The sequence below is a fragment of the Channa argus genome, chromosome 3 (assembly GCF_033026475.1).
Source record: "Channa argus isolate prfri chromosome 3, Channa argus male v1.0, whole genome shotgun sequence".
Lineage (NCBI taxonomy): Eukaryota > Metazoa > Chordata > Actinopteri > Anabantiformes > Channidae > Channa > Channa argus.
This window is the reverse complement of record NC_090199.1, coordinates 10,213,307-10,236,862: the sequence shown is the minus strand read 5'-3', so window position 1 is coordinate 10,236,862 and position 23,556 is coordinate 10,213,307. Positions and strand designations below refer to the sequence as shown.

The window sequence follows — 23,556 nt, the reverse complement described above, 5'->3', positions numbered from 1 at the left end:
ACACACACACACACACACACACACACACACACACACACACACACACACACACACACACACACACAGATTGACCTGGATGTGTCACAAAGAGCACCATTTCATTTGCTGCAACAGCTTCTCTGTCATGGTGATTCTGACATTGGGCGTCATGTCTTTTTCAAATAAAAACAATGACATAATTGTTAATTTTGTGTCTTCACTCATTTTTCCTACTGGAAATATAAATATCTCTACCCAAACATAATTATGCTGTATCTAACAACACTATAAAATTAAACAAACAAAAGCAAAAAACTACAGATGAGCCTAAATAGGGGCAACAGAGCACTTAAACACTTCTGAAAAACCTAAGGACTGAGGCAAGGGGGTAGCTGGTATGCAATAGTTAAACAGAAAACTATTTCCTTTCAAGGAAACAAGCATAATAAGAGTAATAAATAAAGCATCTATGACTCATTACACATTTCTTATGGAGGCTGCCCGCCGTTAAGCCTCAACACACACCTGGTGTTACATGCTTTAAGATCACCAACGCCTTTCATTGCAACTGTAATGTCAGACTTTTCCAAACCTTTATATGTCACAGTCAGTAGCTACTACAGCGTGACAGTGCTGTGTAAGGCCTATTCTGAGCTCTCCTAATCAGCTTACCAGGTTGAACACAGTCTCCACAATGTCTCGGTTGGAAACTTCCCCAACTTCCACCAGGCCAGCCAGCACGGCAAATTTCATCCTTATTCCCCTGATCGGTACTGCGGGGTTGAGCGCCATGGCGCCTGATTTTCCGTCCTTTCCATCGCCTGACTGCGCAGCGCCCGCTGGCTCCTCGCTAGCCATTGCTACGGAAGGGAGGACGGGACAGGTGGCGTTCACAGGTAAGGCACCTGTTCACCTCCAATGATGCCGACGTCGGAGCAGAAAGGGGGCTCTATCTCCTCTTCGGCTGAGTTGTTGTCAGTCTGCAGGCACACAAGCAAAACGCCTTCCTCCCCATCCAAAACTGTTTTAACGATTGAGCCTCGAAAGTGGGCAGAAAAAGCTCAAATTGAATGAATTAGTCGGGGACAGACGGGAGATGTCCCCGCTTCCCTCCACAGTGAAGTGCTCCTCTACTCTGCTCCGTAACTTGATAGCAGACGGACGGATTAATGCTGGCAGAAGCCGGGAGGAAGTGTGCTGCAGGTAAGAAGGGGGGAGGCAGGTGAAACGGTGGTTGCTCTCAAGCAGCTTTTCTCCTCAGCTCGGTCCGACGGCAAAGGAGGATACAGTGACTTTGTGCCTCCGCTCAGCAGTGGAAGTTGCTATCACCACCGAGTCCTCACAGTTGACAGGCAGCGCGCTTATCACAAGCCGAAACTCACAAAGTGGACGGGGGCAATGCCGTCGGCAGCTCCGGTAGAAGTCGATAAAGGGCAGAAGTCCGCTCGTTCCTCTCCCGCGAACTCCACACACTTGGATGAACGTCAGCGTGAAGCGAGCTGCGCCGCTGCCTCTTCCTGCTTTACCCCGGTAGCTTCAGCTCGTCAGCGCCATGACAGTTGCCCCTGAGTGAGCGGAGCATGCGCAGTGAGGAGCTGGGTCTATTCAGCTCAACTGCAGGTGTGCAGCTCAGGTGGCTTACACATACACACGCACACATACATACACACATACACACGCATACACACATACACACACACAGCGATTCAGTCAGCATCTATAGTCACTGCCATCTTTATTCATTTTCTGTACCATTGGATTTACCTGTCAGAGGGCTTTAGGGCGAAACTGTGCTGCTGGGTCCCTGTTACCTCTAACCCACAGTGGTACAGAGCACAGTACACGAGCCTAGGTCGCAGAGTCGAACTAAGAAACGAGGAAAGTAACTAAGTATAATTACTCAAGTAATGTAGGATACCTACGTACAAGGTTGAGGTAGTTTTACTTAGCTGAAGTATTTCCATTTTATGTTACTTGTAGCGTGCTCTACTACAGTTTAGAGGGAAATACTCTGCCCTACTTTTTACACTATTAAACTCATTGAACTTGCTTCTTTTGATATTATTTGGGTAGTACATGAACATCGATGCAAATAGACTTCCCTACATTAAAATATCTTTCTTTTTCTTGCTGAAAAACGCCTGCAGATGACATCACTTGGAGGAACCTTCAGTTCAGATTATGTCATTTCGTTGGTCATAGTATGGAGGTGGTAATCATGGTCAACCTGCTTCTTCAGAGCATCTCCAGATGGCATCATCTAAACTCCTAATGATGAAAAACTCCTCTGGGTGATGTCATCTGTAGGAACTTTTAGCTAGAAGCAGAGAAATATTCTAATATAGGGAGGTCAGATGGAAGTTTAAAAGCATTCATGTTTATTTACACCCTAAACTAAAGCCACTAAAGTTGAAAGTTGGTGAAGTCGCTCTTTATTCAAGTTCTGAATCTTGAATCATGATCATCAATAAAGACTTGGACTTGAGTATTGAGTATGTGAACTTCTCAAACAAACCATCTCTCCTATGATCCACCCATGAATCCATCACTCAACAGCCTACTGGTCACAGACCAGGGCATCTGAATGAAGTGCCTGTTAAAGACTACAAAAGTACAAAGAGACACAGATATAAACTGACAAAATATAAAATTTAATTTAGTGTAAATATTCAAATAACAAAAAGTAACTGACACACTACAAACATAAAAGGAAATTAAATTAGATAATTAAGACTTTGATTATAATGTCTCTTTTGAATTCATGACAAGGTGATTTTATAGTGATTTGTATGTTCATTAAAATTCTCTAACAACAATGCAGTAAAAACTGAGGCCCTTTTTTAACAGGGTGCCGTTTTTACATTATCTGATTGATCTGTCAAAAGACATTTAGCAAAATCTTCACCATGCTTTCTATGAAACGTAGCTATACACTGTATGTAGAACAAAAACCCATAATTAATGATGAATTCTTTATTTGTTTTAAAAAAAAATTAAACATAAAAATAATAATTCAGCAATTGTAAAAATCACAACTTAATAAGATATAACAATCTTATTCACGATGATGAATACAAGTAGAACCATGTTTTTCTGGAGCAGAGCATCACGATGGCAGATTTCTGCATCCCACAGCAATGAACACCAAACATTAAAGCAAAATGACAGCTCTTCTTTGTTTGCCTTTTTAAAATCACCACTAATAACCTGTTACATGTGAGATGTTTACATAGCTAAATAGATGGGGTATGATGTTCATTACTGCCTGAGAGAAAACCCCAATCAAATTAATTCTGGAAACACTGTGGAAATACTCTACATATTAATATAAAGTATTCACCTTCTGCTTTCTCTATTCATACTGACGTCACATTTGCTCTGCAGGATGGCTGAGCAGCTATGGATGTTGTTACCACAGAAGCAGCAGACGTCACTGTTACCCCTGACCTCCCAGTTAAGTGCAGTAGCTGAGGCCTCAGGGAAGCTGGGAGTCATGGAAGCCGGTGGCACCACCCATGAGACACAAGCCTCGTCTCTGATGTGATGACCTGAAATCAGCAGACTTGTTCACTGCAGCCTAGAGATTCACTTTAAAAAAGGCTTGCAAAAGCTTTTACTGACCTTTGAATTGAACATGAGTCATGGATTATTATTGCGGGTGCTACAGAGATAATGAGACTTCAGTGACATGTCAAAGTTTTACTATAATCTTTTTTTTTTTTTTTTAGCTCTCTTGCTGGCATCCTGTTATAAACTCTTATTATATGAGCATAAAATGAGTATATATGAGCAATGTCCACAACTAATTTTGTGTAAAACGTATTATTAGCTTTCAGCAAACAGGCTAGATGTAGGGAGGCTTCCTAGAAGATAACAGTTAAATCAATGAGCGCTTGCCAAAGGCTTACTGTATTTCAAAGAATGTGTCTTATGAAAGCCTACAAGACTCACCTTAACTGCCCTGAAAGCAGAGAAAACTACATTCATGGTGACAAAACAATATGCCAAACAGGTTAAACCTGTCATTGATTTAATGCTAATCAGTATAAAAAGGTGAAGATGATTCCAAACCTGATAGATACAGTATATTAAGTTGTGTCTGTAGTGTCACTGCTTATATTGGGAGTTTTCACCTTCCAAATTTACATGTTCAAATTTTTCTTCCATGCACTGAGACCCTGTATCTCAGGCCTCTGCTATTTGTTAAGACACAAATAAATGAATGTGCTTACTTCACAGACTGGCTGATTCATGACACTGTTCATACTTATGTCAGCAAACACTTCCATGGATTTTATCTTACAAAGTCATCATACAAACTAGCCTATATACTCTAAAATTATCAATAACTCTGTAATACAGACTGAACGAAAACTGAACAGTACCACCTTCATGATGGAAGGATGTGTTTGAATCATTATTTAAGGCATTATTTAGTTTTAAATAAACTGCCAACTGGGTGTAATTTATCAGCAATCGTCTTTTTTCTTTGTGTTAGCTCAACAGAGTGGGCGAATAACAGGCTGAACGTGCTTAAGAGACATGTTAAAACGCAGTAACTGGTTCATCCTGTTCGGAGTAACAGGTTTTCTCTTATGATTTAAATAATCATGCCACAGATACTGCTTTTTTATTTTTTATTTTTATAACCCTAGTATAAAGTCCAAAATAAATAATGGGTGTGTACAATATGTTACCAAATTAAAATTGCACCACTTTTAATTTAGTATAGAAATTACTATACATTAACTGTAAAATGGAAACACTTCTGAATCATTAATGTTGATTTTGTTTATTATTCAAAACCTTTCTTCTCAGTATATGGTGTTTTATATCACTTGTTTTATACAGTTGGTTCTGTATTCACTGTCAGCACTTTTTATTATAATATTCTTCACTACTATTTAAATTAAAATATTTTCTGCCATTATATATTTCCTCACAGCAAAAAAAAATTATTCATGACGACCAGATTGATGAGCTTACACCAGCAGAGGGCGGTAAACACAGCTGCAGGGACTCGCGAGACAAGGCAAATCTCACGACTTCGATTTGTGTCTTTAATTCTCGCGACACTTCCTACTTCCTCCTCTTTCACTCCCTTTAGCCAACATGGCAGTCGGCAAGAATAAGAGGCTGACCAAAGGCGGCAAAAAAGGTGCCAAAAAGAAGATGTAAGTAGAAAATGTACAGACTGTTACACTGCGCAATCTTTGTCCTTTTCACCAGTGCCAGTCTAGAACAAGAAATGTGTAGGATGAGTTCGATTTTAATGCGATGTTAGACGACCACTGCTACTCTCGTCGTCGCGGTCCTCTATGGTTCTTGATAGAGCGGTAACATGCTTAGTGTCTATAAGATGCACTTCATTAGCTACAGCATATGAATGAGTTTAAAATGAGAATTTGTACAGCCCGTAGCGAGTTTTGCGTATGCTTACTGAAATTATACATAACTGAACGTGTTTGTTCTTTTAGGCAGAAACGTTATATGCTAAGTGTTAGCATGAATTACCCCGAGTTTACTGAGCAACATGGCAGTCAAACTACGTTTAGCTACAAGCTAAATTGTATTCATCGTGGTTGCGTACGACCTAAGCAGACTAGTCCTTTGTATATCTTGTCGTTTGGGGTCCCCGTTTATCCGAGCAATATCATTTGTAGTGAACGCTTAGCCGGCTTGCTAGCAGTGAGTTGACCCCTTACCGTTAGCCCACATGCTGTTCACTTTAACGTGTTTTGGAAGGTTCTGTGTCTGCATCTAAACTGATGTCATCAATGTGTTTCCCACTCTCCTGCAGTGTGGACCCGTTCTCCAAGAAGGACTGGTATGATGTCAAGGCACCAGCTATGTTTAACATCCGCAATCTTGGCAAAACCTTGGTCACCAGGACTCAGGGAACCAGTAAGTCTGTAGTGTAAATCTTAATTTTTGGTCACAACGTGATGCGCACTATGATCCAGCAGCCATCAGACTGCTATTACCTTTTAGTCATTTGGTAGACACTTTTATTCAAAGCTGTTAGGTAAAGACAAGATCAATTCTTCGTAGGGTGTTGACAAATGTTGTAAATACAGATACCAATGGCAACATACTGAATTCCAGTTATTACTTTGTTTTAATTTGGACATTTGTTAATGCAATGGGAATGTTATGACAAACTGTTTCAGTCCCAAATCAGTACTGATAAGTTTAATGAGATGAACCGATTTGCCAGTCAAGTTCCACAACTCCAGAGATAGCTTGTATATTGACTACTACAGCTAGTTGTTTTCTAACCAGTACATTTTATTTATTTTTACCATAAACCAGGAATCGCCTCTGATGGTTTGAAGGGGCGTGTGTTCGAGGTAAGCCTCGCTGACCTTCAGAACGATGAGGTGGCCTTCCGTAAGTTCAAACTCATCACTGAAGATGTTCAGGGCAAGAACTGCCTCACCAACTTCCACGGCATGGACTTGACCCGTGACAAGATGTGCTCAATGGTCAAGAAGTGGCAGGTAATGAAGTTGTTATAAAGTGCTGAAGATTCAATGAATATTTTGACTGTTTATTAGAATACATGTATAACATTTAGCTGATCCATGGGAATGGTGAGAGTTAAATTAGCCAGTGACGGAGGCTCACGGTTTTTGGTTCCTCTCTTGTGATGAATCTTAAAGGTTGATTTTGAACTTGCTTCTTTGGATCATGTTTGGGTAGTACATGTATGTAAATGCCTTTTAAACTTCTCCTTGATGTCCCAATATCAAAATATCTCTACTTCTAGTTGAAACATGCCTCCAGATGACATCACTTGAAAGTAACCTTCAGTTCAGAACATGCTATGTTGTTGCTCCTACTATGGAGTTTGTCATCCCGCTCTTCCAGAGTTGCTCCAGATGACATTGTCTGAACTTCTTATGATGGAAAAACATCTCCAGGTGATGTCATCTGTGGGAGGTTTTCAGCTAGAAGCAGAAAAATATTTTAATTTAGGAAAGTCTGAGGGAAGTTTAAATCAATTAATGTACAATTACACCCTAAACTAAAGCTATAGAAAGCAATTGAAAATCAGGTGAAAGGTTGCTTTTCAGATTATGGATTTTGATCAAAAATATTGGTGTAATCATTTGACCATCTACTCCTACTTTGAAATGCCTAACTAATGGGACATTGAGTTTGCTTGGAGAAAGGCACCGAAACAGACATAAATGCTGCATTGAACCATAAGTAATAATTTAGCCATATAAGTCTTGAGCCATGAAACTCAAAGCCATAATTACAAGAGCATCGGACTGAGAGTCCAACGACAGTGGCTCACATTAACCTGAAAATGTGTTGTGCTTTGAAATTCAATGTTGGAATTAATTTTTTTAATTAAAACTGATAATAAAATAAACTGTTACAGGTGATAGTAAGTTCTCCTGAAAGGCATATTATCTTGCAGCTAGCAAATCAACTTTGATTAGAATCCTTTATTTTCACCTATTTAGATTAAAATATTAACGATGTACCAATGTCTTTATCATTAAGGCAAGAACTTTTCAGCCAAGACATTTATATGTAGCCTCTTGTAACGAAAACACAAAGGCGTTTATATTAGCTCTGTGTAGTAGGAACAAGTGTAGTTTAATATTTTTGTGTTGTAAATCAATGGGTTGGTGTCTCAAAAGCTGAATTACCTCACATAATTTGATTGTAGGATGCAGTGAATATCCAACTGTGTAGGTGTTAGTATGAAACTTGTGAATGTCATTTTACTGACACTAATGAGGTTCTTTTTCCTCAGACCATGATTGAAGCCCATGTGGATGTGAAGACAACTGATGGGTATCTTCTGCGTCTTTTCTGTGTGGGTTTCACAAAGAAACGCACCAACCAGATTAGAAAGACTTCCTATGCTCAGCACCAGCAGGTCCGCCAGATTCGCAAGAAGATGATGGAGATTATGACCCGTGAGGTTCAGACCAACGACCTAAAGGAAGTTGTCAACAAGCTGTAAGTCATGTATTTTGTCATTTTGCTGAATAGATTGATTTAAATGTATCAGCTGCACATTCAGGGGATGTCTGTCTTTTCCTGATGAACATCTTTGTCTCTGGATGAGTTCAGAGACTTCACTTAAAAAATAAATTATCATTTGCATTAATGTATTGTGTATTGTCATGATCCAGGATCCCTGACAGTGTTGGGAAGGACATTGAGAAGGCCTGCCAGTCCATCTACCCTCTACACGACGTCTATGTCCGCAAGGTCAAGATGCTCAAGAAGCCCAAGTTTGAGTGTAAGTTAAACAGCAGTAACACTGGTTGCACTCCATCCGACGTCTGCTGCTCCATCCATCTCCTATACTAGTTGTGGGAACATGTGATGACAAACTGTTTCGGTCCCATATGATGCCCTGATTACTGCCTTTTGAGATCAGCTGACGTTCCCTTGTATGGAAAAGTTTACTTTGCAGTGATCAAGTAAAAAGCGATAGGTTTGCTGATTTGGGTTTTAGTATGAAACCTGAAAAGGCCATTTTTATCTTAGACTCCTAGATATAAATCTTTAGCTCTGATACAGATGAGTTCAAAGCTTTCTTTCTGTTGCAGTGGGCAAACTTATGGAGCTCCACGGTGAGGGAGGTGCTGGAAGTGCTGCAAAGGCATCCGGTGACGACGCTGGAGCCAAGGTGGAGAGGGCTGATGGCTACGAGCCCCCCATCCAGGAGACAGTCTAAACACCCTGACAGATTTAATAAAAAATGTAAATTACCAACAAGCTGTACTGTTGTCTAGCTTCTGTTTTTGTGCATAATACCAAAACCTAAATCACATGTAAAAGGGATGGACAAACTTAAATCAAACTCAGTAACCTACAAAAGTTCAATTTTATTCAGTTTGAGACATTACCAGTGTGAATTGGTGAGAAAAAACACTGTTCATTATACATTGCCCCCATTCCTTTTACACTCAATGTGATGCTAAAACTGCATGTTACTCTGCATTAGGATACAGCAAAGCAAACTGGTGCTTTGAAAATGATAAATGTTTTTGGCAAAAATTAGTGGTTAATGATGTACAAAAGTCACAAGGTTGTGTCAAATATGGCACTGATTTTAATACAGCTCAAGGAAAACATTGTCAGGTGATGCCATAACTGCAGGAACCACTAGATGGTGCAAATAAACTTGGAAGAATCAAAAACAAGCTAGTTTTGCTGTCGGTTTTACAAAAGTAAACAAGTTAATGGTGAAGGTGAAACAATGTTACATTTCTTGGACATAAAATACTGTTTTCACGTTAAAAGGGTGGATTTCCATTGACGAAGCTTCTGTCATTGAATCCTGTCTCAGATCTGGTTGCCTCCATGTCCCCCTCTTTTTGTAGTGAAGGCCACAAGTCACTATCCCAGTACCTGTACATAGTTTTTAGGGACTAGGCCACGTTTTCCTCTCAGGTCACCCACGAACCATTCGTCATCAATGGATTCCACATTGGTTATAATGTTTCCAACCTGTTATAAAGGAAAACGTGCACTCTAAAAATCATACATCAGAATCTTAATTTTTTTTATGTGTGTGTACAAGCATCTGTACCTGCAGAGAGAGCTCTTCATCACAGTCCGATGTGAAGTTGTACAGTGCTCTGGCTTTCACACCACCAGCAGGTTGATTTTGCTGATTATTAGATGACTGCTGACCTGCTGAGGAAGGCTGGGAAGTCAGTGAACTGAACAATCCAATGGATTCTTAATAAGTCACAGAAAACCTCACTGACAAAATTCTTAGCTGCATAGCATGTAATCTGTAGTTAGTGACTAATAAAGACGCTGTAAATAGCAATGCTTAAATATTTTTACCGTATAAATACTTAGGAGGTACTGCAAATTGATGTTATAAATGAGTGTTGGAATAGATTTGCAAAATTTAAAAAAGTAGTAGTTACAATTAGGTTAAAATTACTCATTTAATAGGCAAAATTATGTTCAAGTATTTTAATAATGCCACAGCCAGATTTCCTTCTTTCCTGTGTCTTATAAAATTATAAATTCATTATGTGAGCTTTGGACATGTGATCAGTCGCTAAACAGTAAACAATATGTGCGTCACATTGGGATTTGGAAATTGATATTGGGCATTTTTCACCAGTCTGTTACAGTTTATGGGCCAAATGATGTGTCATCAAAATAAAAAAAAATATCTGTTAGTTGCAACAGTAATGCCAATCATATTGGGTGTTAATGTGAAATGCTACAGCTTCAGTGTTTTAGGCATGATAACCATTTCATCAACACCATCACACCAATGGCAATTTTGACACTTCTTTTAACACGTAACACACAATTTTAACACATTTTCTATAGCACCCACACTGCAGCACTGGGACACTCAGTCTAGCACTTTGATATTTGCCCACAAATGTAAAGTGCTTTATAAATAAACAGAATTATTGTTGTTATTACATAAGTATTTGTCCTCATTACCCTCAGTGATGGTGATTCAATGTAATTAGTGGAGATAATGATGAACTGTTATCTGTAGGTAGAAGAAAAATTATTTTGTTTTAACAACAACATTATGGGGACTTCATACCTGTGGTACTCTCAACAAAAGACCTGGGGAACATCCCCTCTCTGCCACTGAGCCTGCCATAACTCCAGTCAGTGTCAAGGTGATGGATGAGCTGGATATAGTCGCCCTGCTTAAAGGACAGGTCGTCGTCCGATTTCCCAGCATAGTCATACAGAGCCATCACCCAGGCCTCACTGGGCTGAGATGCCTACAGAGTGAGCAGGACACGAGAAGAGATGACAGTGACTGATTTGACTGAAGAACTGGCATCAATTTTTTTTGTCTGCCTTGTTATACAGGACCTATTGGTCTGTTTCATAATCAACATCTTAACTGATGGGCCTGCTGCTATAAATAATGGTTACCTCAGCAGGGGGTGCATTGAGAGGAGCAGTCATGCCTGTAGGGAAAAAAGATGTTTAAATTATTAAAACACATCTTATTAGGGACCAAAGTTTTACACCGTACTAATGGGGTAACACACCCTATTCAGAAACTTTGATTCTAACTGAATTGTGGTGATGATGTAGCTGAACAGGTGATGAATACAAATAGAAGATCATTTTAAGCAGGGGGTAGTAGCTATGGGGAGATGAGCCCTGACCTATGTATTCTATTTATTAACAGCCGTGAATGTGTTAAGGCTTCAAGTTCATGGTTGAGAGACTTTTTGTACACAACCATTTAATGAAACAGAAACAGAAGCACAAATTCCTGGCATGCCACAGAGGAGAAACTGCCAGCTGGCACAAAGGAACAGGAAGGATAAAGGCTCTTCAATGAGGGGACACAGCCACTCTCGTTTGGTTTGTGGATCGAGTGGAAAACATGCTGATGTTTATGTAAGTAAATTCAAACTCACTTGGCATAAATTAAGAATAAATGGACTAATCATACCAGGCAGTGGTATTCTAGAGGGCTGCTTCTGCTGCTGACTAGTAGGTGGAGGCAGATCTTCAATAACTTCCACATAGTTAAGAGGGAAGATTCCAGTTGAGGCACCAAGATTTCCCCGAGCCCAGTCGTCTCCCACGTACTCCTTCAGCTGGATCACATCCCCCTCGGAGAACGACAACTCATCACTGTGCTCCCCCTCAAAGTCGAACCTGGCCACACACCGCGGACCACTACGCAGGCCACAAAATAATTTCTAGTGTTAGGAAGATGAAGGCTAATTTTTAAAGATCAGTGTGGAGGTTTTATGATGTAGAAATTGTACCTGGTTGTTGCAGGTGGTGGTTTTGGTTTCCTTTTCGGTAGAGTCTTAGGTGAATCTGACTGAATGAAAAATTTACACATTTTAAACAGGCTTCATTTTCACAAGAGATGAGGCCAGTATTTTAAAATCGATTGGTTAAACCTACCAGGGCTTTGACGTAATTGATGGGGAAGAAACCAGTAGATCCTCTGCAAGTGCCTCTGTACCACTCGCTGTCCACCTGCTCCACCATGGTCACAACATCTCCTGCTCTCAGAGTCAGCTCTCCTGGACCCTCTTTGTAAAGAAAATACACATCAACTGTCTACTAGTTTCAAAAATAAACCATGCTTCCTTAATTTCAGCTTGTATTGTTTCCAGTCAGCCAGGTTTAAATACCAGCATGCACTAAATGGAAGTACAATTTCAAGTATGTGAAATTATGCTTTGAATGAATCCTTATTTTAGTCAGTTCAAACAACCGATTGGTTGGAAAAAAAAAAACAAAAAACTGTTATGTCACCTGGGATGAAGTCATGTATGACCTGCACCCTTTGTCCATAACCATCTCCACCAGAAGCAGCTGGACTGGCACTCTGTAGGAAACAAAGCCCCTTAATGTTAATGTAACAAAGAAGCAAGACAGCCACAGGTGTCCATGCATTTACTCATTAAAGGTGGGATGCGTTACCTGTGGTGGGAACACGTCTGATTCAAGAGGAGTTATGACCGTCATATGAGACTTATGGACTCTGCCCCTGGTTTCTCCCGCTTGGCACTCAAATGTATTGTGGTCAATCTCCTCTAGCAGCAGAAGTACTTCGTTTTTCTATTGAAAAAGGGCAACAAAAGGCATTAGATGGATTGGCTTAGTTTGGACTGTGGAAGAGGGACAGTGTCCATGAAAGCAGGTATGTCACCTGAAATGACAGCTCTCCTGCATTACTCCCATTGTAGTCAAAGCAGGCAATTCCATGGGGAAGTTCAAGCTGGAGGGAGAAAGCAAAGGTCTAAGAGACGCTCATCATGTTATATTTAAAACAAAATAAAGCAGTCACGCACAGAGCAGGATCTCTCACAATGTATTTGTTGTAGAGACGGTGGCCTGGGTTGGGCCGCGGAGGTAAGACAGGTCCTTTCCTCTGGGCCTTCTGGGGCAGGGATTTAGGCGAAGTGTCCCATGGTGTTGAATTTGATCGACCTGCTGCCTGAAGGCTCGGCGGGTGAGGTCTTCCTGGGCCTGGTCTGGTTAGAGGTGGACGAGGTGGTACGGTTTTGGTTGAACTGGCCCTCCTAAAGTACAAGGCCACCATCAAATTGAGTAGAGTAGAATCATTACAAAGTCCAGCAACATTTTAAACTTTATGTAAGAAGATGTTTTTTCCCCCCCCCTTTTACTTACCGAGGTGGTAGTGACGGCTCTGGGCCAAATTGGAAAGAGTCCTGCAGAAGATGGGGATTTTATTAGACACAGACAGACACAGTGTAAATGTCTAGAGCATTAGAAACCATGGAAACCAGGATACAACGCACAGCATTCAGTCAAGGCTAGCTCCAGCTCCACAGTAGGCAGCGTGCTCATGGAGCTACAATAGTTTCTTTGTTTTTGATGGAAAGGAGAGAAAATAAAGCAGGTGAACAACATAGCTGAGAAACACGATCAACCTGACTGAAAGATGTTCAGGAGTTTGAATGTCGTAGTCTAGGACTAGATTAAAAGTAGAAAAACTTTTGGAGACATTTGGACGGTGTCTGTGAAGTAATAAAGGTTTGTAACTGCACCGTGTGATCAAAAGCTAACCTGGAAGGCAGTGAAAGGCGTTGGGCTCTGTTTTTGGTTCATGGAGCTGATTAAGGAGCCGATAGGCTTCTGAACAGGAAGGGGTGGAGGATCCTCCAAGAAATTATCTGGGACTGAGAAGAGATCTGACTTTACCATGACATGCTGAAAACATGCGCTCCATTATGAATTAGAATACATTTCAACAATCATAAGCTTTACCAGAATCAATAGATTTGCTGGGGACCCTGATGGTGGTTGGTCTCCTTGTTATACTTTGTCTGGGGAAAGTTCCCCCGTTGCTGTCCACACTGCTTTGGGGCCTGACAGGGACGTGATCTAAACAAAGACACATCTGATGCGGTAGCTGTACTGTGTTTATATTAGTCTGAGAGCAATATCTCAAAAACAAAATCAGCCAAAAATCGATTTACCTGAGAAAGTTTTCATAAAGTCATTGTCACTGAACAAGGAGGCTGAGTTGTGGTTGTTCATGTTCAAGTTGGCTTTCAGAGGTTCCTTAAAAGGCCTCGATGGAAGTGTAGGAGGGACTGGTGGAGTTTCATAGGATTCGTAGAGGTCGTTGGCTGTTTGCTGCACAGGAGGAGATGATCTGTTTTGCACGGCCACCTTGCTGTGTAAAGCCTCTAGCTCGTCTTTTATCGACATCCCTGCAGGTTTCTTAGGGGCCTGAGGCCTGGGGCCTGGTGTAGGGTTTTGGGGTTCATAGGTGGGTGCTGCATTTTGATTATCAAAACTGTTGCTAAATTGAGGTTTAAGACCTACAGAGGGTTTAGCCGCAACTGGAGGTTTGACTGACGGCTTCCTGGGTAGCGGATCTGGTTTGGCTGGTTCAGCTGCATTCTCTTGCTCGGCGCTCGCCTGGTTCTCAAAGGCCTGGATCCTGGCCCTGATGTTACGCTGACTGTGGTTGATGTTCATTTCTCCAACAACATCCTCTGCTTGAAACACCTTGACTGATTGGTTAGTGACGTCACAGTTCTCCTCACACTCGTTTTCTGCACTGAAGACCTCCAACAGCTCCTTCAAATACTCATTTGTGTGAACGTCCTGTGAATCACACGGAGCAGCGTCACAGTTTTCACTGATCTTGACCAAAGGCTGAACTTTGACCTCCTCTTTAACCTCCTGCTTCCGAGATTTTATCCGAGGAAGTGGAATGGGGCGTTGTCTGAGTTCAGAGCTTGGAGAACAGGGGGGAGTTTCACTGGGGCTAGAGAGGGGTCTTGCAGGAATGTCCCAGTGTACAGTAACAGATCTGCTGCAGGTGGAATCAGCTGGATTGGGTTGTTGTACATGTAGCTTAGAGTTGCTTCGGTCCTCAGTGTTTGTGGATGCTGTAGTATTTGTTCCAACCTTCACCTCAGTGGATGCAACAGTTTCAAAGGTGGTTTCTTGTTTTTTTAATTTTGGCAGCGATGGCCTTAGTGGTTTTGGTGGTTTTTTACCTAGAAAACATCAAAAACCATTGTGTGGAAATGAAGTAAACTGAAACTGATAAGCACCCACTATCAACACCACTGATGAGTGTACGATTCCTCACCAGCAGATGTTTTCTCAGCTGGCTGTCGAGCAGCAACACGCTGTGGAACAGTACTGCTGGGGTCTTCCCTCACAGGGTCAGTCTGTGTGGCACTTGTGGCGGTGCAGGTGGACCGGCGGGGGGCTGCAGTGGGCTTGACAAGGTGCTCTTCCTGGGTCTTCTCTTGGATCACCTGGTCATAGGATGGTGGGGGCTGAGTCATGAAAAAGAGAGGTGTTCACACACGCACACACTTTATTGGCCCATATACCGATTTCTACTTATGCTGTGGTTAGTAATGTGTTTTCTTTTAATAATGTTAATATTGTGAAGTTATAGTTTTAAACATGGTGAGTAAAATTTATAACCTTATTTGAATAATTGCAGACTTAATTGTACCAATTTTTAACAAAGAATATGGAGGCAATATGGAGACAGGCTTCTTAAACACGTTTTAGTCACAGATTAAAAAACAAAAAAGGCAATTCATGCACCGGCATTCACAAACACTGGTAGCCTACATGGGAGACAGCCTGGACATCTGCAGACCAGCCTGACTGAGAAGGAGGAAGAGGAGGAGGAGTGAAAACCACAGGGGTTCCTGGGAACCAGTTGTTAATGGCCAGAGGCTCTGCTGAGACGATGGTGATCTCTGGTCGCCTTTAAGACAAAGCATAACAGGAATATAAAGACTGCACATCTACGGCAAACATCCACTAACATATGCTATTTGTACTCATTACTTGCTTTTGCTTGCTCATAAATCTTGGCCAGAATTGTGGTTTGCATATAGAACAAATAAGACGTCAATTTCATTCACCGTCTTTGAGAATAACAGTCAGGAAGTAAATATGGGTTTTAATTTACATTACCTTCTGTCTCTAGGATGGTCAGCCGGAGAATGTGTTCTTGCTAAAAAAAACAAACAAACAGCAGATTCATTTACATTGCCTTTTCCTTATTTTCTGATTGGAAACATATAGATTCTCTTTCCAGCAAGCTGGCATACATGGTATAATATTCAACGGTATATTGTAGACTATCACAAACCACACTTAATATGGAGGAGGAATTGTTAAACAACTTGACTATATTAGAAGGTATAACTGATTTTCAACAAAAGCTTATCTAAGAAAACAAACCCGCCGTGTGGTGCTGAGCTCGTTTCTGACAAACTTACATCGTTTGATAGCAGCTCGTATAGAAGACAGAGGTCCTTGACTGAAAAGAGCAGAGGAGGAATCACATATGAAGAAGCGAGAGATATACAGATGGGCAGGTTCATACATTTGTGGTGACAGGGTTGTTAAAAATAAATCTGTTTTACAATGATGCAGAATTTAAAATGATAATTGTTGCTCACTGAGAGAACAGAAAGATGCAGTGGAAAAGGCGCATGTAAATAAAAGGCACATTAGATAGAGTTAACGTGACATGAACATATTTATCAGATTAAGATTCCATTTCCTTTCTTGTTTACATGTGGAGGGATTAAAGATACACAAACAGCCTCTTTGTCAAAGCTGGGGTAAATTCTCCTGACAGAGGAGCCAAGTGCATGATGGCTGTAAGAGGATGGGAAAACAACAATCCATGGCTTTGTTTCATCTCACGTGGTTCATTTTTATTGATTATCCACTCTATAAATACAAGCAAAGACTAGAAATACCCTATATCATAAAGCATCGAATAATTTTCCATAATCAGAAACTTGTTTTGAGGGAATACTTTAAAAGGGTCAGTTATGAGACCGGGATTTATTTATTGCCATAAAGCAGCAATTCAAAAAGCAGTAGTTATATTTTCCCCCTCATGGTGACCTTCCCTCTGACAGTCAGTGAGGATACATCAGTGATTTGTTTAGTCCATTCACAAGTTCACCATCAACAGATCTCATTGTTAAACAGGTTAGTGTCCTGTTTCCAGCAATAGATACACTTTTGATGACAAAAGCATACAGAAAAAAACTGAATCTACTTCAAGTACTCATGCATAACAGAAAACATTTTAACAGTACATACCTGTAATGTAAATGTTCAGTCTTGCTTCTATCAATATGATCTGCGGAGAAAAACAGGCGGATGTGTTATAACAAAGAGGTCAGTGGACCAATGCTCTGTTATGGTATGGTTCATATTTACTGTCCCATTGGTGTAAACATGATGATACAGTAAACACATTTCCATTCAATAATTAATTAAGAATCTGTTTGAGAACAGAGTCACCAGATGGGAATTCAGTTTATTTTATCTTGTCAAGTGAACTAAATGCCTAATAAAAATAAAATCAAACAAAAGAAATGTTATCACATTACTGTAGTAAATTAAGTAAAGTAATTTTTACCATAAAACCTCAGGTTTGCACCTCTTATTTACACATAACAAATGTCCGTCTGTTCAGGTGTGTTGCATTTAAAATAAAACTATCAAGGTTAAAGTCCTAATATTCCTTAAGCAAGCTTACGTTTCTGGTCACACAGTATCATTGCTCCTAGGATAATAAAATAACCCAAACAACTCCAGACTTATCCCACCTGTCATCTAATATCATTTGTTTGACAAATTGAATTCCCCCAGAGCGATTAATAGTGTTACGCTGACCCTATATCAAGTCTTTGAAGACGCTGTGGTTTTAAACATGGGTGCATTTTTCTTAGGAATTTAGTTTTTCATGTTTAAGAAGACTGAGGTGTCCTTTTTCACTTCAATTCACAGCCATGGTTTCATTTCAGTTGATAGTTGTTACAACTTACAGGCAGGACTGTATGAACTAGAAATACAAGAACCTAACTGCAAGTCACAGGAAAAAACAGGACAAAATCCTGATCAACCAGTTAGCCTCAAAGTTAATGTGTTGCTACTTTGGAATTTAAAAATATGAAGAGACTGTTTTTACGCAACCACATATGCATGAAATGAAATATGAGAAAAGTGGTGCTGTCATTTTTGTATCTCATGAATGATAATTTAATATCTCTAATTCACGTACAGCGGTATCTGAATAATCCTCTGACCACAATGACTAAAACCTCGGCAAAGCAAATTTTCAGTTGTGTTAATATAAGGTCTTGATGAATGGGAATAGGAATGCTGGTAGCATGTACATCATGTTTGGGAAAAACAATGGACTGTTTGAACCTGAATGTTTTACTCAAACAACAAGCGGTAAAACTGGCTGCCAGGCCAAGAAACACTGGGAGGTACATTAACTCAAATCGGTTCCTTCATACTTGAGAGTAAGAAAACCACAGGTGGTTAAAGCCAGCTTTGTTGTTAATGCTGCTGACTTGAAACCAATCAATTCCACCTGTCGCACTTGTTACTTGCTATCTGCTGGTGCCCCGGTGCTGCTTCATCAAGTTCCACTTTAACAAAATGCGAGAAAAGGAACTGCTGCACTTTCAACTAATGAGGATTTAGAAACTGCAAGACAAAGCTTTAAGCTCCAGTACTTTTAAAAAATTGCTATCACTTCCCTTTACATGTGCAGTCCAGCATTACATACCACAAGGACACAGCTGTCTGACTGTCTAAGGTCTTACTACTTGTCTCTTTGGTGATGCCCCTACCTGATGATGAGTATTGATAAAGGATCTCCAGGATCAGCTGGATATTTCCACTAAAACCCTCCTTCCTGGTCCACCGAGTGTGAGAAAGAGCTTCAAAGTGGCAGTCACACACCCACAGAGATAAAAACAGAGGGCGGGCCCTATCACACCTGAGCTCTCCTGTTTACCTGGCCAATCTCGTGAACTGGAATGTGGTCACACAGGAAGTGGCGGTTCTGCCAAACAACACTGCACTTTGACAAAGTAAAAGGTCCCACAACTAAAATGCACTAAAATATTTTAATTTATCATATATTTATCAATGGACTGGCCATCAAACAGACTAACTCAAAGTACTGAGCACATAATGGATGTAAGAATAGTTGGTCAGAAGAAATATGTAAAGAAAGTACTCTAAGATTAAACCACTTTAAATTCAATTTATATTTGACAAATTATCAGTAGGAAGCCATAACACTTGGGCTAATTTTAACTAATTTAGTTTATTTAGGTAAGTATTTAGGTAAGTAAATAAACTGAACTTGAAATTAAATGCAGCACCTGGATTTTGCATGTTTGCTCAGTTAAGTTCCAGTAAGTTAGTAGAAGTAAGAAGTTAGTAGGCCCTTAGTTTGAAATGGCCAAGAGAGTAAAACAGCAATTGTTTTCTCCCCATAAATCTTATATTTAATGGACAATTAGCTTTTATAAATGTGTCTTCATCAGAAATTAATTAAAGTCCAGCTCCACCCTGGACAGGTCTCCAGTCTATCTCAGGGGACCGGAAACCTTCTAGGTGCAGCACTATGGATGCAACTGGACTGAGTTGTCCTAATTTTCCTACTTTTTTACACTCTCCTTGACCATTTGTATTACTTCTGATGATGAAGGAACATGTGTACTATGTACAACATTATTATGTTTAGGGTTAAGGTTTGCATCCCCTTACACTGAAACTGCATGTAGGGGGACGCAACCTCAACCCTAAACTTACAATAAATTACATTCAGCTACTACAATTTTTCTTTCAATACCAGAAGTAACAAAAATGTTCAGGGAGTGTGTAAAACAATGAAAATCACAAAAAGTGCAAACGTTTTTATCCCCCTAAATAAATGAAATAAAATTAAACTTTAGTGATAGTCAATTGTAAATTAAAAAATGTTTTAATTGGAAAAAAATACCTTGTTTTACTCTTTTGGCCATTTCAAAATATGAGGCTTCTAACTTTAGCACATGACTGTGTATGTTTGTATCAAAATTCAAAGCAATCCCTCCAACATCTAAATCTATAAAGTCACCAAAGTCATCTAGGATATCTGTTCCAAATGTTTTGCTATAGATGCTGTGTTATTTTACTGCACTGCCATCCCTGAAACCACACTGCTAGTATATTGTATTATTTGTCTTTTTTATTTACGACTTATTTTTATTTTTACTGCTTTTTATTACTTCTATAATACATTAAAACCTTGCATTTTATCACGACCTGCTGTTTTATCAACATCATAGTGGCACCATTAGGCCTTTTATAGTTTGTACACTCTAGTTTTTCAATGTGCTCTATAAATAAACTTTACTAGTTCTGCTCAAATCTTACATTGAAGGACTGAGAGCAATCGACTGGAGAAAACGAAACACATGGTGTTTCCAACGTGCCTCCTAAATACCATTTACAGTTTTAGACTGCATTAATAATTATGGCTACGCCATTTGTAATTTGAAGAGCATTGATGGCTGTGAAAAACATAGCAAGAGGAAGATGCAGCAGTAAGCAGGAAAGGTTTACCCTTCACAGCTGCACTCTCACTTAAACACATGCTGACACTACTCAGCACAGCAGCAACAGTCACAGAGCAGGTGGTGAAACGGGTGGCAACACAGGGAAGGAAAGGAAAACAATCTGCGGCTGCAATATTACCCCTCCCAGGGCATCTAAGAGGCGTATTAAGTTTGATAAAGGGTTTAACTTTGTCTCTTCTGTGGCATTCTTCAGTAGGCTTGGGCAAGTGTATTGAGCAACCGGGACATATCAGTGTGCTGTGTGTAGCGTGAGGTCTCGAACACGCTGCAATAAACACATCATTTACAGGTTTCCAACTAAATAGCGGCTCATAATGTAAACACAAAGCACCAGTGTGTCCAGAAAAGTCTTTGTTGTTAACTGGTGACTGCTCAAAAAAGATTTGGCCTCACTTGAAAAACAAGACAGGCTGACAGATCATGGTGTCACGCGTGTGAATAAGGGGATGTCAGCGGCGTAGGTAGACCTTTAGTAAGGGATGATTAGATGGTGTCAATGCAGACGAGTGATCTGAAATAGTCACTCGTGATGGAAAATGTCGTAACATTATTTTGAAAGGGAGAAAAACTGCATGAAGTCCCGACAACAGCTTGTTCATGACACAGCAGCTTGTCTGCGCAGAGACTGACAGGAATTCCCATCCAGGCAGCTGGTGGGGTTCAGGGTGGGGTTTGCCGTTGTGTTTTGTGTGTGTGTGTGTGTGTGTGTGTGTGCGTGCGTGCGTGCGTGTGTGTGTGTGTGCGCGCGCGATGGGGGGGGGGGACTAAAATGATACACTGGGTGCGGACAGCAGGGCAGAGCACACGGGACATGGAGGGACATTGTATCTAAGACACATGCAGGTTTACTGCCTGTGACCAGACCAGAGACTAAAGCCAGTTTTTGTTCATTAAATTACCAGGTTCGTAGGTTACTATAGTCAAAAATAACTGGATGAACAGTCTTGTTTCTTTTTTCAGCAATAAATGACACGTGTGGCCAAAGTCTGTGTAATGACTCGGTGCTTGACTGAAAACATGAATGATGTCATAAAGTTTTCAGCTTTTTGTCAGCACCGTGTCTTCCAGCTACTAAGATTAGTTGAATCGAAAGTTGTGTATTTTTACAGCTTGTGAAATTTCATAAATGCAATGATCATTTATTCACTGTGTTCCCACCAAAACATAACTAGAACTGAGTGTTCTAGTTCTAACTGAGAGTGGGCCATGCCACTGTTTTAGCTGCTTAACCCCTCTCCCCAAATTATTTCTGCTCTACATTTTGAATGCACTGGTTTCCATTAAGTTCTGGATGCTGGGAAAATCAACCAACAGACTCTCAAAGTGTGTTTTGTGACAGTTCCCTCATTTTGAAGTAGCATTTCATATGAATACACATTTAAAGCGCAAAAAAGGGCATGTTTTTTTATGTAGCTGATATCATCCAATCGCACTTGAGTGTCAACTAAAAATAAAGTTTCTTCTCTATGCTGCATTTCAACAACAGAACATTTCATTATAGAGACCTTTGTGTGTCCGTCTACCCCGCTACCAACCGTACCTGGTGTCTGACTTCTGTCCCGATCTCTGCGCTCCCGCTCTCCATCCTCTTCCCATCGGGCTTCGGCCATCAGGATTTTAAACAGAATTAAGGAAAACTAAATAAAGCAAACTTTCTGAGACGAGCTGGGTGCTCATTCGTCTGTCTACGACAAAACCTCAAAGACTGACCTGTCCACTAGAAAGTTCAGTGTGTCCTGCCCACAGCGGCGCACACCCTGCGGATGGAGGTGGTGCCACTGGCTGTCCGGAGCGCAGGGCAACCGATTCTGTTGCCAACCACAGTAAAAACATAATTATTTTTAAATACAAGCCATTATTTATTAGTTGATCTCAACCTCAACTGCATCTGTGTAAAAGACGTTCGTAGAGAATTTGGTTGCATTTGCAATTGTCTGCTCCCTTCCAGACAGCAGTAAAGTGTCTTCTAATCTCTACTTAGAACATTTTGGGAGAAAGATTCACTGTGTAAGAATTCAGCTGAAATAATTTTAACCTTTTTTTTCTTAAAAAACAAATAATTTCTTTCATAATGGGGAAGTTGCAATTTAACTACTATTCCACTAGATGTCGCTCACAGACTATATCATCTGTTTACCCTGTGTGATTCCAAAACAAAAGACTCCGGGCCCAGAAGTTGTCTGATGTCAATGTAGTAACCACCACCAAGTTACGTTTTCTTCCGTTTACATCGGGGTTAGTATAAAATTGAGCCAAACGTAAACCCTACTTGTGTTTTTTTTTTAATTTTGCATTATTATTTGATTATCCTGATCTCAGTGAAGCTGTGATTACTGAAGCCTTTATTAGGATGTGTTCAGCAAACAAATGCCATGAAACACACACAACGTATGTCCTTGTGGAATTATTAAGCCCTTCTTAACGTGCTAATGTACTGCTTTGTAGAGCAGGGACTCTTGTTTAAAAGCCATTGACTCAAAGAGACCCCATTAGGATTGTAGGGTTTGGTGGGACGGCTGGACGTTTCAATCCGGAGCTACAATGTTCTTTAAAGCATAGGGAGCAAAGTTTTTACTTTTCTGTGCGTTCGAAATATGGAAGGGGAAAAAGAGAATATGATTTTCATACAGTTTCAAGATTTTGGGGAAATTATTGTGCGTTTCAATAGGCCAATAGGTCTTATTGTGTTGTCACATTGACTTACAAGATGAGGTTTGAGGGGCTTGGTGGTCCGATCAGTGTGATTGCTCTGTGCAGACATGAAACGGATGAAGGTTTTAAAGAGGTGGACACTGCAGAATGCTGGCGCTTTTGGAATCAGGGACATCAAACAACAGACCCAGGACAAAACGTCCCCACACATAAGGGTTACACCTGCGCACACTGTACCATGTTTTGTCTTCTATAAGTCATTCTTACTGTGATTTGTTTCCTGGACATGTACTGTCCTTGGTCAAAAGTACATTCCTTCTACGTACAGGCATATTTACTCAACAAAACCGATATTTTGCCTTTTCTATTCTATCCTGGTGGGGTTGGATTCGAACCCGCGGCCCACTTTTGCATCGCAGCACATGAAAACACTCCTCTGAACGTGGCCTGTTGCATTTCTCAGGGGGAGGGGCTTTCAAGAGACGATTAGTGCAGTTGCACCTACGTGCGCGTG

General features: G+C 40.5%; 3 protein-coding genes and 1 non-coding gene across 16 annotated transcripts in view; 2 read left to right on the top strand and 2 right to left on the bottom strand.

The window, feature by feature from the left end:
* The window catches only part of lrba (LPS-responsive vesicle trafficking, beach and anchor containing), a 168,358-nt gene extending 166,846 nt beyond the window's left edge, over window positions 1-1,512 (bottom strand). For all 9 annotated transcript variants that reach the window (XM_067499797.1, XM_067499798.1, XM_067499801.1 and 6 more), the window contains exon 1: window positions 652-1,512. In XM_067499797.1, coding sequence (XP_067355898.1) covers window positions 652-837 — 186 coding nt within the window. In that variant the 5' untranslated portion in view covers window positions 838-1,512. The remainder of the gene's footprint in view (window positions 1-651) is intronic.
* A 3,489-nt stretch (window positions 1,513-5,001) lies between these two features.
* rps3a (ribosomal protein S3A) lies at window positions 5,002-8,727 on the top strand. The gene is made up of 6 exons (XM_067499824.1): window positions 5,002-5,153; window positions 5,780-5,883; window positions 6,292-6,479; window positions 7,751-7,959; window positions 8,136-8,245; window positions 8,559-8,727. The coding sequence occupies exons 1-6, from the start codon at window positions 5,092-5,094 to the stop codon at window positions 8,684-8,686; spliced, it is 801 nt and encodes a 266-aa protein (XP_067355925.1). The 5' UTR covers window positions 5,002-5,091; the 3' UTR covers window positions 8,687-8,727.
* On the top strand, window positions 8,324-8,394 carry LOC137124718 (small nucleolar RNA SNORD73). The gene has a single exon (XR_010914028.1). It is a non-coding gene; the product is annotated as a small nucleolar RNA SNORD73 (small nucleolar RNA).
* A 314-nt stretch (window positions 8,728-9,041) lies between the features above and the next one.
* On the bottom strand, window positions 9,042-22,061 carry sh3d19 (SH3 domain containing 19). 5 transcript variants are annotated; one of them, XM_067499810.1, is made up of 21 exons: window positions 21,931-22,061; window positions 17,062-17,101; window positions 16,221-16,261; window positions 15,913-15,952; window positions 15,562-15,700; window positions 15,062-15,233; window positions 13,932-14,966; window positions 13,720-13,836; window positions 13,519-13,643; window positions 13,120-13,160; window positions 12,797-13,010; window positions 12,638-12,706; window positions 12,409-12,546; window positions 12,241-12,313; window positions 11,884-12,014; window positions 11,739-11,797; window positions 11,417-11,646; window positions 10,885-10,919; window positions 10,541-10,727; window positions 9,545-9,651; window positions 9,042-9,462 (listed from the first exon to the last, which is right to left on the bottom strand). In XM_067499810.1, the coding sequence occupies exons 1-21, from the start codon at window positions 21,998-22,000 to the stop codon at window positions 9,352-9,354; spliced, it is 3,174 nt and encodes a 1,057-aa protein (XP_067355911.1). In that variant the 5' UTR covers window positions 22,001-22,061; the 3' UTR covers window positions 9,042-9,351. The 5 variants fall into 5 exon arrangements, with proteins under 5 accessions (XP_067355911.1, XP_067355908.1, XP_067355909.1 ...); XM_067499807.1 differs by having other exon boundaries at window positions 15,062-15,254; window positions 21,931-22,058; XM_067499808.1 differs by having other exon boundaries at window positions 9,545-9,648; window positions 15,062-15,254; window positions 21,931-22,058.
* Window positions 22,062-23,556: the final 1,495 nt, after the last annotated feature.